The sequence below is a fragment of the Vespula vulgaris genome, chromosome 3 (assembly GCF_905475345.1).
Source record: "Vespula vulgaris chromosome 3, iyVesVulg1.1, whole genome shotgun sequence".
Classification (NCBI taxonomy): Eukaryota; Metazoa; Arthropoda; class Insecta; order Hymenoptera; family Vespidae; genus Vespula; species Vespula vulgaris.
Genome location: NC_066588.1, coordinates 8,178,674 through 8,192,498, shown reverse-complemented (window position 1 = coordinate 8,192,498; position 13,825 = coordinate 8,178,674). Strand labels below are relative to the sequence as shown.

Here is a 13,825-nt window from a genome sequence, read left to right as displayed (position 1 = left end):
CACTCTCCCCCTCTCTTTAAATTACATCCGCCAAGGTAGGATCATTCGATCGACAACATTATTATCTCTTATTAATAAATCACATATTTCTCAGAATCTGCTTAAAGTCAATTACTTCTATGTGATACAAATAAGAACAAAAAAATAAATAAATAAATAAATAAATAAAAGGAAAAGAAAAAACACGAAAGACATTCCAATTAAATCGTAATACGATTAAGGGTAAGAATCTTATTAATTAATTGACGAAAGTCGAAGCTTCTTCAATATATTCTATTCCGAATTCAATCATAAGCATACATCTTTGAAAGGTATACATATTGAACATAGAAAAAGATATCGTATGCATATACATAGAAACACGCGCGCGTACACACATACATACACACATACACATATCAGACAACAGTCAGGGAAACTCGTGAAAGTACTCGAAAGAACGAGACACATCGGCTGCCTACCCAAGACTCATCGTGTCGTTGGTTATTACGCGATGGTTATTACTTGCTCCACCGTTGCAAAGCCATTACGAACGAACCTTTGTAGCATTCTTCGTTTCTTCGTTTCCCCCTCTAACCATCCCTCATCGTCCTTCCTACTTCGTAACTCCTTCATCCTCCTTTTACCGTTCGTGACAACGCCTGTCCGGATTTTCTCCCCCTTTTTATAATGAGAAACGATTTGTAGATATATTGATACGAATATAATCAACGTACAAGATCTACCACAATTCGCAGAATTAACATCTGACGTACGTATGTAGCTTTGATTCTTTGTAAATTCAGTATAACTAGATATTCAATACAAATAGATCTGACATACGCGAATAAACTTTGATTACTTATTTACGTACATATCAAATATTAACAATCGCGGCACGAGCAATAGATATCTGATAACAACATGAATACGCGATTGTAATATATGAATTGCTATCTTTTCTACTTCTCAATGAAATTTTAATATCGTTTAGACTTCGATCTATTACATCGATCTTTAAAAGATTTTACAAGTAAATAATTTATTTATTCGCAGAAACATCAGAGTTCGTGTGATGATCGATTAAAACGTTTTGTAAATAATTTCTACGCGTCGCATTAATTAATTGAACTTCTTTCGTTACGTAAAAGCTGCAAGATCTCAATATTCCAAGTACGAATCGATCAGAGAAAGAGAAGAGACGGAGAGAAAGAATGTGTGTGTGTGTGTGTGTGTGTGCGAGAGAGAAAGAGAGAAAAAGAAAGAAGCTACAGCTTCTCCATTCGAGAAGAGAAGGCTGATGATCGAAGTGGAGGAGGAAGATCCTTAACGCTGTACCACGTATAGTAGTTATAAAGTTTGCCAGACCGATATGCCGAAGCGGAGGGCAAGTGAAAGTCCCACGAAAGACGTCGTTACATCGTGTAACACGCATACATACACGTATATAAAGAAAGATATGAAGAGAGAGAGAGAGAGAGAGAGAGAGAGAGAGAGAGAGAAAGAGAGAAAAAACACATAATACATACGCCCTATGTTTCTTCCTCTCGCTTCAGCACGCGTGCATACACGCGCTTACCTTACGATGCTTACGTTATCGCGACGACGCATGCACCGTGCGCAAGGTGAAACGAGCGTGTGCTCTCTTGCTACGTGCCGCTTTTTGTTCTGCCAGAAGGAATATCCATGGTGGAAGAAGTTGCTAGACTACTACGCGCGCGAATATCTCGTTTTTCATGGCGAATACATTTTGCATTTCAACTTCTGTCCATCGAGAGAATACTTGTCCTGTCGTTATGAAAACAAAAAAAAAATATCGTTTATTTCTTACGTTAAATACACGCGCACGCCTACACACACAGAGAGATGTGTTTTTCCAATTTGCCAATATCTCTTTTTATCGTTCATTTATTTAATAATGGATCGACGAAATCGGTCATCTGTTAGAGTAACGTACATATTTGATCTCGTTGAAAAGTTAAAAAAGTAATCGATTTACCATAGATCCTTGTATAAATAAATTAAACATGTTAATCTTTTTCCTGGCCCGCCATCGAAATTAGTATTTCGTGGTGATCCTATTATGGTCCGAGAAAAAAACCACTTTTCTCTCTCTTTCCCCCTCCCCGGCTTCTCTCTCTCTCTCTCTCTCTCTCTCTCTCTCTCTCTCTCTCTCTCAGTTACTGTAGCGCGAAAAAATTAATTGGCGGATGTTATTCGGGATCGATTTCCCACGATTCGCCTATGTACGTTCAAGCACCTAGCGAGTGCTACAAATCGAACCGGTCCATTATCATCGACAACCGGTACATGAGTCGCTTCGTGGCCCGTGTGGCCCTTTTAACAGACGCCAACATAGGCCATTTGCTTCCGCAATTGTTCGTTCGTTTTGATCGCCGAACGGAAATCCGTGGTCGGGCGTTCGCTCCCCGGCAAATGGATGCTTAATGTCCCACGATATCAGAGGATAGGAGAAACACAAAAGAAATGACGTTCGATAGTCAAATATCCTGTAATTTACACCTTTTCCCACGTGAACTTTGTCGAATGTGATGTTATCGATTCGAACGGTACAATCCAAGATTTTTTATAAAATTCCATCGAATTTTGATTGATGTTTTTATCGTTGACGTGATAAGAAAAATCAATATTTCTCAATCTTTCTGCCGTGTGGACGATACATTTGTTTGGAGTGATATCGCGGGATCCATAATATTGCATGTTTGCAATATTCAATTTTTAAGAAATCGCTGGATTAAAATCACTGTATGTTATTTTAGTTTCATTTTAGAGATACGATTGTTCCAACGATATTCTCGCGAACTTGCAAAAACATTCTGCGTGAATCTATTGAAAGTATCTTAAAAATTAATAACGTTCCTTACTTTGACGTAAGGTAACAGTTATCATTTCGTGGATTCATTAAAAATTTAACATCCATAGGTTGAGAAACCCTGAGAAAAATATCTAATTAGTATAATGAAAACTTAATTAAAATTTGTTACAGTATGAAGACTATACCTTGTCTACTTGTCTAATGTTTAAGCGTTCATAGCAAGCGATCGTAGTTTAACGGTCTAGTAGAAGACTACCACCGTTGTTTTATCCATATCCTAAACGTCTGGCATGGCCGAAGAGAAGGGAGGAAACGTAAGCAAGCGCAAAGAGGAAGAGAAGAGTCTCACCATCTTGGAGACTGGACTCGGCTCGACTCGACTCAACTCCGACTCTCGCTTTGCTCGGTACCTCCGATATTTTTTCGAGAGGGAATCCTCGAGCCCGGAGGTGCTACCATCTGACCTCAGAGTGCCAAGTGCCGCTAAGTTTATGCCCTCTTTGCGATCCACTTCAATGTCAGGGTCAATGCGCGCTAAACTCGCGAGTTCGCTAAACCAAACAAAATTTAACCAAACTACCTATGCGAACGTACAGGTAATAGTAATTGTAATCGTCTGTAATTATATTTTTTCATTGATCGGTTAGCTCGTGTCTGTTGATGAGGTGATTTTACGTGAAAGATTGGATCGCAGGACGATCGTATAGATCGATGAAACGTTTCGTTCGTTACGAGAACTCGAAGAGGGAGTTCGCGATATCGGCTCGATTTCTCGTAACATAAATAAAGTGACTTCGTGGAGACTATGCTAGAAAGGGACGGATGATGAAGGGGCTGAGGGGAATAGGGAGAGGAAAGAAGTCGAGGAAAAAAGATCGTAAGCCGTAGGTCGCATCGACGATGCAACGATGCAGAGCGTCACGATACTGCACGGTACGGTACGGTACGGCACGGTACATTCACCAATGACCGAGTGGCACGGATCTTCTCCCATCCTTTTCTCTCTTCTCATCTTTACATCGTGCAGGTGTACCTGTCTCTCTCTTTCTCTCACTCCCCCTCTCCCTCTTTCTCTCTATGCGAGCGTATGCAGTCTATGTACTACGAGCTTAGTCCTCTTCTCGAGTGTAGTTTGAATATTTCTACCGGCTCTCTTGGATATACTATATTAATAGTCCTCCTTTCGTGGATGATGTCAGTACTGTACTCGATAGAGTATTCTTTGCTTTTGAGATCATCCGCCTAGACCAATGCCGATAGGAATAAATCATGCGAAAGTACATTTCCTTTTCCTACGCTTAAGTATCCTTCGATTTTGCGACTTTGAACTTTCCTAAGCATCTAATCTTAAACATCTTTCGTTCCTGGAACTTGGCATTCTCGTCTAGTGCATTAGAATGCACATAGAGTACATACGCTGGAATGATTGAGAAACAGAGTGAGCGGTCTACTTTTTTCCTTTTCTTTTCTTTCTTTTTTTTCTTGTTTTTCTGATATACGTGTCGTCGATCGTACGATAAAATGATAGTCGAACGATGGAACGATTCATCCGTGTATTATTATAGTTCGTCACGAAGCGAGTGATACTTCTTTTCTTTTCTGTATTTTTTTTTTCCTTTCTTCTTTTCTTTTTTTTTACAGGAGAAAGACAATTGGGAAGTAAGCATGGGAGGGACTTCGATCGAGTTTCTCTTCGAATATTCGCTTCAAGTACATATAACTAGTTCTATTGCAAGGAGTAAGAAAATGAAAAAAGAGGAATTAAAAAAAAAATACTTTTCCACAACGAGTGCCGATGCTAATTATAGAGCCGAATGAATAACGAATTGCTCAGGTATTCACGTTCTTAGCCGGAAGTCGCAAAAGCAGCGAAGCGCTCATTTCCTAGCGCTCTACAGAATGTATTACATAAATAAACGGAACTTCTCGTTGAACGTTATATAAAAGTTCGCATTCTCGTATTCGTGGAATCCATATAGGCGATGACGATAACGACAAGAAAGATGACGACGACGACGACGACGACGACGACGACGACGACGACGACGATGTTGCGATTCACGAAGAAGGCGAGGCTTGTCTTTACAAGAGAATATCTATTAATGCCTGAGAATTCTAGGCGTTTCGCTCTCATCGAACATCTATCCTCTCTCTAACATCTACGCAAGTTCATTTGTTTCTATATTAATTAATAAAGTAATAGCAATTGAAATCTCTCTCTCTATCTCTCTCTTTCTTTCTCGTTCTCTTTCTCTGTCTTTTCTCTCTTTCTCTATCATCTACGCAAATTAATTTTTTTTTTTTACATTAATTAACAAAGTAATACCAATTGGAAGCGCCGATAATTATTCTTTTAATGAAACTACAAGTCAGTCTTCATTTTCTCTTTCTTAGTCTTATCAAAATTAAAGATCAATGTTTCGTTGTTTTGTTTCTTTTTCTTTTTCTTTCTCTTTCTCTTTCGTTTCTCTCTTTCTCTTTCTTTTTCTCTTTCTCTCTCTCCCTCTCTCTTTCTCTTTATTCTTTTTTGAATACAATTAAGCGTAATTACAGGCGAGAAGCAATTAAGAGAAAGAAAAGTAAACCACTTAACTCTCCGGTAGTCGTTAACTCGGCTACAAAATCATTTAGAGATCGTGTTTATAGGAATTCGCACGAAGAATTTTGTGATTTTAACTAATAACGAAAAAAATAATGATTCAATATTTATCTCTTACGTTTCTTTTTGTTTTTTTTTTCTTTTCTTTGTTTCTTTTATTTATTTTTTTGTTTTTTCTTTTTCCCCTAACGCACACGATAATAAAAGACGTTCGAGATTATGATTCAGAATGCAATCTTTGCGAGTGCAGTAAGTAGTACCTACCGTGTAATCGTTCGACTGGATCAATCATTTCCTATCAGGGTTGAGTTCAGCCCCTAGATGGCTTCTTCCTATCAAAACATTCCGATAGGAAGAAGCTCGTCTATATGAGAAAGTTGCTCGTTTCCTCGTTCAACTCCACCTCCAGATTTACCATCTCTTTTTCTTCCTCGTATTCCTCATCCTCCTCCTTCTTTCTCGCTACTACCTCTTTAACCGCCTCCACCTTCGCCTTTTTCTTTAGACTTGCACGAAGGAGCAGCAGCAACGTTGTAGGTGGCTCCTTCGAATCCCGATTTGCCAATAGCTCGGCGCTACCAACACGTAAGCCGAGCATGCAAACTCCGATTTGAAAGGCAGAGAGCTTAGACGAACCTCACGACCACGTCATCTTCGTCCTATCTCAGTCATGTTAAGTGGATTTTATCTTTGTACTCGAAGGCACGAGCATCTATGTATACTCGCGGAAGCATCGATGCTCGCTTCGTCTCGTCCTTCGTTAAACATTTTACAGTACCATCGTAAGCTGTCCTCTCTTTCCCTCTCTCTCTCTCTTTCTCTCTCTCTGTTATTCTTTCTTTTTTTTCTTTCTTTCTCTCTTTCTTTCTTTCTTTCTTTCTTTCTCTCTAATACCACACGTTTTCGAATACGTTCATTATGGGAGAATCCTGTCCACGTAGAAAAAGTTTCGAAAGACCGTTAGAAGTCTGCCGGAAGCTATCAAAACTCTCACATAGAACGAATTAAAGAAAATTGTTCGTAAATAAGCTATACTATAGATTTACTAAAAGATCTTCAATTAGTATTCTATTTATTTATACATTCACCAAATTTTATTCTCCTATTATCCTTTCTGGAAAAAACTTTTCATCTTTACGTATTTATCTGTTGGAGTATTATTCAAGGAAAATTGTTTCCATAGTTTTTTTTTCTTTTTTGAAAGAGTCTTTCCTGAAACGTTCAACAGAACGATGAGAAATCCGTCAAGCGTTACTCCAGATGAAAAGGATAACGATGTAATTGAAGAAATCAAAATAAAATCAAAGGGTTGGATGTATTTTCGTACGCAACGTACGAATGAATATGTTCGTTACGCATCTGCACTAATAGAAACAGCAAGCCATCTCAGAGATAACGTTACTTGTTTGCTGCGTATATTTTCCCAACGTATTTACTAAATAATTACGTTAAATTCGATTGAACATTTTTTATATTTCGATTTCTTCGTTATTTACTTATTTTCTTAAGTCGAAATGTCTTAACAAAATCACTCGATAATCCAACACCATATATAAATATAATAAATTACGATTATATTTTCTGTAATACTATAAGTAAATGTTATTATTAAATATACGAATTAATTATAAAATCAAAATTTCAAAAGGAATATATTACTTAAATGTTTAATTTTGTAGAAATCGTATGAGAAATCTTGAGGCTCATACATATAAATTTTCAATATACCAACATTATACCGTATGTTGGTAATAAAGGTAACGGATATAAAAGATTGTTTGAGAAGATAGTAAAGAAATTGGTATATTTATCTTATGAGATTTAAAGGAACGTGAAGTTATCATAACAGTGTCACTGAATATATATATATATATAATTGTTAAAAATTATTATAAATGTTAACATGTAATTGATTCTTGTTTCTTTTATACTGTACACGCTAAAAGATTGTGTATCCAAAGAATATATCATTTATAAGTCTTTAAATGGATTTAAAATATTTAATAAAGAAAGAAACATATTTTGTTCATTTTTTTTCAAAATCGACATTACTTTCAATGTGATCTGTAATTTACTTATCAAGCATTATTATAATAAGAAATGCATTGATTCATCGTTAAAGAAGAATTTTTGATTCAATGGTGTCGAATTATTACTTTTACACAATTAGTTTCATTTGGAATTAATAGATGGCAGTACTGTTCGATTTAGTTTACTCGTTCAGCGACTTAGAACTTTTATTATAGAAACTGCTAACAAATAAAAGAAACGATGTTGCGCGCCATCTAACTTTATAAATATAGAATTATATTTATAGGCAGTTTTTTTTATTTAGTGAAATTAACAAACGATTGCACTTGATACATAATCAAATACAAAAGAAATTATATTGCGCGCTACCTAACTTTATAGGTATAGAGTTAAACTTGTAGGCAGTCCTTTGTCGTCCATATATTTTGCACTTGTGTAAAGTCAACGGGCGATTCTATTTTTATATTATACTCTGCTTTTCGAATATATTTCTCAACGTATTGTAATTTTACGCCTGTTTTTTAGGATTCATCTTTCTCTTTGTCAGTGGTAAATAATTTATCTATCTTATAAAACAATATATTTGTATATATCTAAGCTCATCATAAAGGATTACTAATCATATTTAAGAATTGCACATTTGATCATAATCGATATCGATATTATAATTTTTGTAATTATTTCAATATTACATGAGAAACGTGATATAAGCATATTCACACTTTTCTATTTATCTATCTAAAAATTATATATTTCTTATCTATTCCATAATTATTTTAGTTACGTGTACATAACATAAATTTATTATTTATTTAGCGCTTCCTATTATATTCTGATAATGACTTCACCATGGAGAAAAATTCAATCAATAGAAGATCCTGTCAGTTTGTTGGAGATAACTTCTGACCAACTTGCAAAAAGCTTACAGGAAAAGTAATTGTTAATATATATAAAAATCTATTTATTTCAACCAGAATGTACGTATATTTTATTTTATATTATATTTTTGTACATAGAGAATTGAAGAAATATAAAGATTCTTTAAAAGAAGAGCCGATTACAGAGATATATGATACATATGAATCAAACGATACAGACAGCGATGAAGTAATTGCACAAATGCTACAAGCTCAATATAATCGAGAATATGACATGATGTTAAAGCGTACTGAAACAAAGGTTAATCGTGATTCTAAAGGTTATAATTTACACATATATATCTATATATATATATATATCTCTCTCTCTGTCACATTCATATTACCTTAATTTATATTAAATTTTATTAATTTATATTAATTTTTTCATTTTCCATTATAGTAAATATTTCATATTCTAAATATCGAATGTCTTCATTTGAGGAACCAGACGAAAGAAAAACAGATACCGATGATACAAATAAAGACTTTGACCGTTTTGTAGTAAGTAAATACATATGTGATGGATTTTATTTATAGGTAACAAAAGGTATTTCAAATAATTACAAAGCTATTTCTCAAATATTATATTTAGAGAAGTTATACATTATATCGCCTTCTAATTGCAGTGATGATAAGTAAATGTTTTTAAATATTTTAGAGTATAGAAAAGGAGTATGCTTCGATACCTCGTTGTGGCTATAAAAAAGTAGGTGAAGGATCACAAATTGTAACAAAGCATGATATGTTAATGTCTTCAAGGATAAATGCATGCAGGGTTTTACAATTTCCACCTGGTATTGACACAGGAGATACAGGTGGATTTGATGTAAAATTAAATAATAAAGTATTTAATAGTTTGCGTGCTCACAGTCATGCACAATGGTCAAAAGAAAAAGCAAAGACAAGACCTCATTCCAAATAAGATATGAAAAAGTACATCTTCTATTAGTTTTTTTTTAGCAGTCTTATGCAATGAAGATGAAATATTTGATTAAATGAAATATTCATTGCCTTTGTATTGTATTCTTGATCAAGTTTACAATTTTAATTGCAATACATTGTGAAATCAAAAACAGGAGTGCTTGATATTAAATATATAAAAATATTTGATATGACAAGGTTCATAACTATTTAAATTTTACAATTTATAGCTTCCACATTTTTCTTGATTAAAATAAATATCATTTTGCTAAAGTATTGAATTATATATTATGGCATTTTCTTAATATTTAGCCACGTATTATTTAGTATACATTTTTCTCATCTTTTATTTTTTTTTTTCATTTCTTTTTATTTTTACTTTAATTAATTTTGTAAGAAAAATCATTCTTACCTTTATCATATAAAATTACAATACGTACATGGGAAATACTATAAATGTCAGAAAATTACATCATTTAAATAGATGGGTGTTTATTAACATTTCATATTTTAATATATAAATCATTTTTTTTTTAAGGATAAAATATCAATTGCAAAGTATGTTTATGTGCAACAAGACTAGAAATTTGAGAAAGGATATATTAATTGAATTGCGTCAAATGTAAAAAATATTATAACCTTAAGATTTCTGTAATATGAGTTACGCACAACTTTATATAATACAAAGCATTTCTAATGTTGCAACATAATTTCATATATCGATAAATCAGTAGTATTATTGTTAAATCTTGGATAATGAAAAGATACTGAAAATTTATTTTAATATCCTTATGCGCATTATTTTGATAATAACAAAAAGTCAAATTATGTTAATTATCTTTTTATAAATTTTATTTTGCAATTGATATAATTTTCAAATCAATTTCATGGATATCAAATATGGTGTTTTTCCCAAATATCAATTGTACTTATAATAGTTATGAAAATTTATATACTTACGTATACATAAAATATTTTAAACAGTAGAAAGCAAGAATGTAAAAAAAATGAATATATGAAATATTTACACACACAAAAGTATTTTTTTTTAAGTTTATATATCGCATTTGTTCCTCTTTCTCTATTAATATTATTAGTCTCTTTTTCATTAAGTAAACCATACACAACTGTCAGGAATGCAAATCTATTCCATTCAATATGATCTTTTGCACAGTAATAATTTATAAAGATTTAACTTATTCATTCATTTATACTTTCATATTTTGTATAAATCAAAAAAAAATTCAAGAAAAGGTCAACATAAAAAAAAGTAACATTGTTATGTCAAATACAGAATTAATTACTTAAATAGATTCTAATTGTTTAATTTTTCTTTGGTTTAAACAACCAATATACAAAGCTACAAAATAAATTATATTTTTCTTAAACATTCTGCTTTCTAGTAAATTAATATATGTACATAGCCATGCGGATAAATCTTTGTATGCAGTACAGTTAGTTTTGTTTCAATAACATTTTTATCTGCATAGAAATGTTGTAGATTTATTAAATTATATTTAAATGCAATAAAACCAATGGTGTTAGCATTGTTTTTGTACATAATAGTATAAATGCCAATTAAATACTAAATTTACTTTTACTTTAGTAAAATAAAATATAATGTGTATTATCTCATTATCCCTTTTTCCAAATTGCATTTAGATGAAGATATTCTTTATTTTTATAAAATGCCATTTGCGTTACATAGTCTTATGTTTTATGCACGACTAATGCAATTTAAAAGATTTTTTTTTCTTCAATTGTACACAAATCATACATTTTATAAATTTTTTTGATCACGTAGTAACGCATAAGGATTTAAAATACTTTACTTCATTAATATATAAATTATCTCAAGCAAAATATAATGCACATTTGTTTGTTCTTAAACAAAAACGGGTATGTTTTTGTTTCCTACTTTTTAAACTTTTTAAACAAAATTCAATCTTTTTCTAGTTATATATTTTAATGAACATATTACTTATGGCCACCATTTTTTAATACCAACAATTCTCTCCAAAATTATAACACAATGAACACCTTTTCAATACTTATCTTTGTATCATATTGTTCATACAATGACATTCTTTTATAACTATTTTCTCATCTCAGTAGACTGAACTTTACATAAAATACTAGAATGTATCAAATATATATATATATATATACATATCAAATATAATATATATATATATATACACACACATTATAATCTTTTGATAAGTTCCTCTTGTGATAGTATCATTCTTTTATCGGAATGATACTTAAAATATTAAGAATGAATTATTGAATTATTAATCAAGGTTAGTCAGCTAAATCATTAACATGCAAAACTTCTCTATGGGTTAAGCCAGCTGATGATAAAGTTGAAATATCTCTGCATGGATATAGGATTCTTTTAGGATAACTCGTTGTTATCTCAAAACTTGCAGGGGAATCCGGTTGACTAAATATCCAATGATATACGTCCTGTAAATTAAATATTAATCATTGACATTATTCTTGAGAAATTAAGCTAAATGTTTAGTTTTAAAAAAGTAAATATCGCATTACTTCAATTGTGTCAGACATAAGGAATCGCCTTTTCATTGTCCTTTCACCCAATTTAATTTGTAAATGACAAGCATTAGGATTAGCAGGTTCAGGTTCCATAGGTATTTTGTGAACAGTAAGTTCTTTTTCAAGACGAATTCTTTCTATTTCCTGTTCTTGCGCATTTAATTGTTCCTTTTCACGTGCCTCTTGTTCTTCTCGAGCCCTACGTTCTTCCTCTCTTCTACGATCTTTTTCCTGATCAGCACGTAATGATTCTTCATATGCACGATCTTGCTGTTGACGTAATGACTGTGCAGCACTGCGTTCTGCTCTGTAATACAAAAATAATCATATAGAATTTTATTACTTTTCTAATTAGCCAATTACATGATCAATTTAAAAGTTAATTTACCTATCTTGACGTGCTTGAATTAAATTAATTTCATTCTGTTGAATAATTGTTTGTAAACGTGATATTAAATCAGCAGAAGATGGTGTACCTTCCATCCTATAAAATCATGTTTTTAGAATATCTATTGGCTATATTCTATGAAAAATGAAGTTTTATATTTTTTAAGAATTCAATTGCTGCTACGTACCGTCCAACTATTGTCATTCGATTGTCTTTCAAAACAATAATAGCCAAGAAAGGATAAGAGCCAGATTTAAGAGATTCTGCAACTTTATAGCCTTCTCCAGATTGTACATTACAAGCCCAAAATAATGTATGAGTATTTATAAATCGTATAACTTCAGGATCATTCAATGTATTTCTAGAGTAAAAGTTTGTTTGACGTTAACCATACAAAAAGCAATTCACTTATATATAGTTTGCTCTTTCTTATTTGTTATACATATATTATAAATTGTTACTACTATTAATTACTACAAACTTTACCTGCACCATTGATCAGTATCTTGGGCCTCATCTTTTTGTAAATAAACTAATAAAAATCTTAACTCTTGTTTGGCATCAGATAGAGCTTGACTGTAAGAACCCTGATAAAATACAGGATGGACGTTGCCATAACGTTCCTCATATGATCTAATGAATGTCATTACATCTTCCACTGGATCAGAAGAAACTTGAAGAACAAAATATATTGTTTTATACACGCTAACTTCATGTTTCTACTATATTCATGTTATACGTACTGGGCCTGACTTCTGACCTAAATATTGCTAAACCTAGCTGCAAGATACTCCAAACTATATTATAACACATAGAAAAGATATAAGGTAGAAGACCACCGCCTCCACCACTCGAACTACTTGCATGGTTAAAATATATTCTAGAACTACTGTCATCAACGACTTGTGGTGGCCTAGATCTTGAATCTTGTGCATACATTGACGGACGTCCTTCATATAAATTCAATTGTTCCTAACATAATATAATACATTTATCATCATGGACGATAAAAAATATCTTACTTGAAAGATATTCACAAATACCTGAACAGCCACTTCCAAATTCCAATTATGCCTTTGCAAAACATCTCTACAGACAGATAAATCTTCTATGCCTGTCAAATCCTAAAAATAATTGATACATTATAATACAATAGGAATAATATTTTGGATTGTAATAAAGCATAATATATTCTTCTACCTGAAACTGAATAACTTTTTCAGTCTGATCACCGTTTAATTCCTCCAGGAGGTCTGCCATGACAATATTTATGTCGATGAAATGTAAATATGAATTTTTAAAAACTTTCTTCTCGTTATAGCAAATTCATCAGCTGATACAAAGAATAAGTGTACGATCAAAATATCGAAAAAACTGTGCGAACATTTGTAGAGCGATACAAAGAAATTTAACTTTTAATTTATTTATCGCAAGTTTTATGGTTTTCCACTTATTATCGTTACAATACGTTTCGTCTCATTTCTTTGCTTTCCGCCGAATGTTTTCGATGTCATGTCTCTTTACGATAATTTACAATTTCAAGGTTCTCTTTCATGCGACACGACTACAAGTGACGTCATATCCTTGCACAC

The 13,825-nt window shown here is 32.4% G+C and overlaps 2 protein-coding genes across 2 annotated transcripts; one reads left to right on the top strand and one right to left on the bottom strand.

Annotated features, from left to right (window-relative positions):
• Nucleotides 1-7,728: 7,728 nt before the first annotated feature.
• Nucleotides 7,729-9,438, top strand: LOC127062862 (serine/threonine-protein kinase RIO3-like). The gene is made up of 5 exons (XM_050991792.1): nt 7,729-7,994; nt 8,262-8,378; nt 8,462-8,643; nt 8,766-8,866; nt 9,024-9,438. The coding sequence occupies exons 2-5, from the start codon at nt 8,284-8,286 to the stop codon at nt 9,285-9,287; spliced, it is 642 nt and encodes a 213-aa protein (XP_050847749.1). The 5' UTR covers nt 7,729-7,994; nt 8,262-8,283; the 3' UTR covers nt 9,288-9,438.
• Nucleotides 9,439-11,231: 1,793 nt separating this feature from the next.
• LOC127062861 (FAS-associated factor 2) lies at nt 11,232-13,800 on the bottom strand. The gene is made up of 8 exons (XM_050991791.1): nt 13,434-13,800; nt 13,277-13,357; nt 12,977-13,205; nt 12,720-12,906; nt 12,421-12,594; nt 12,234-12,329; nt 11,840-12,152; nt 11,232-11,755 (listed from the first exon to the last, which is right to left on the bottom strand). The coding sequence occupies exons 1-8, from the start codon at nt 13,491-13,493 to the stop codon at nt 11,591-11,593; spliced, it is 1,305 nt and encodes a 434-aa protein (XP_050847748.1). The 5' UTR covers nt 13,494-13,800; the 3' UTR covers nt 11,232-11,590.
• Between the last annotated feature and the right edge of the window lie 25 nt (nt 13,801-13,825).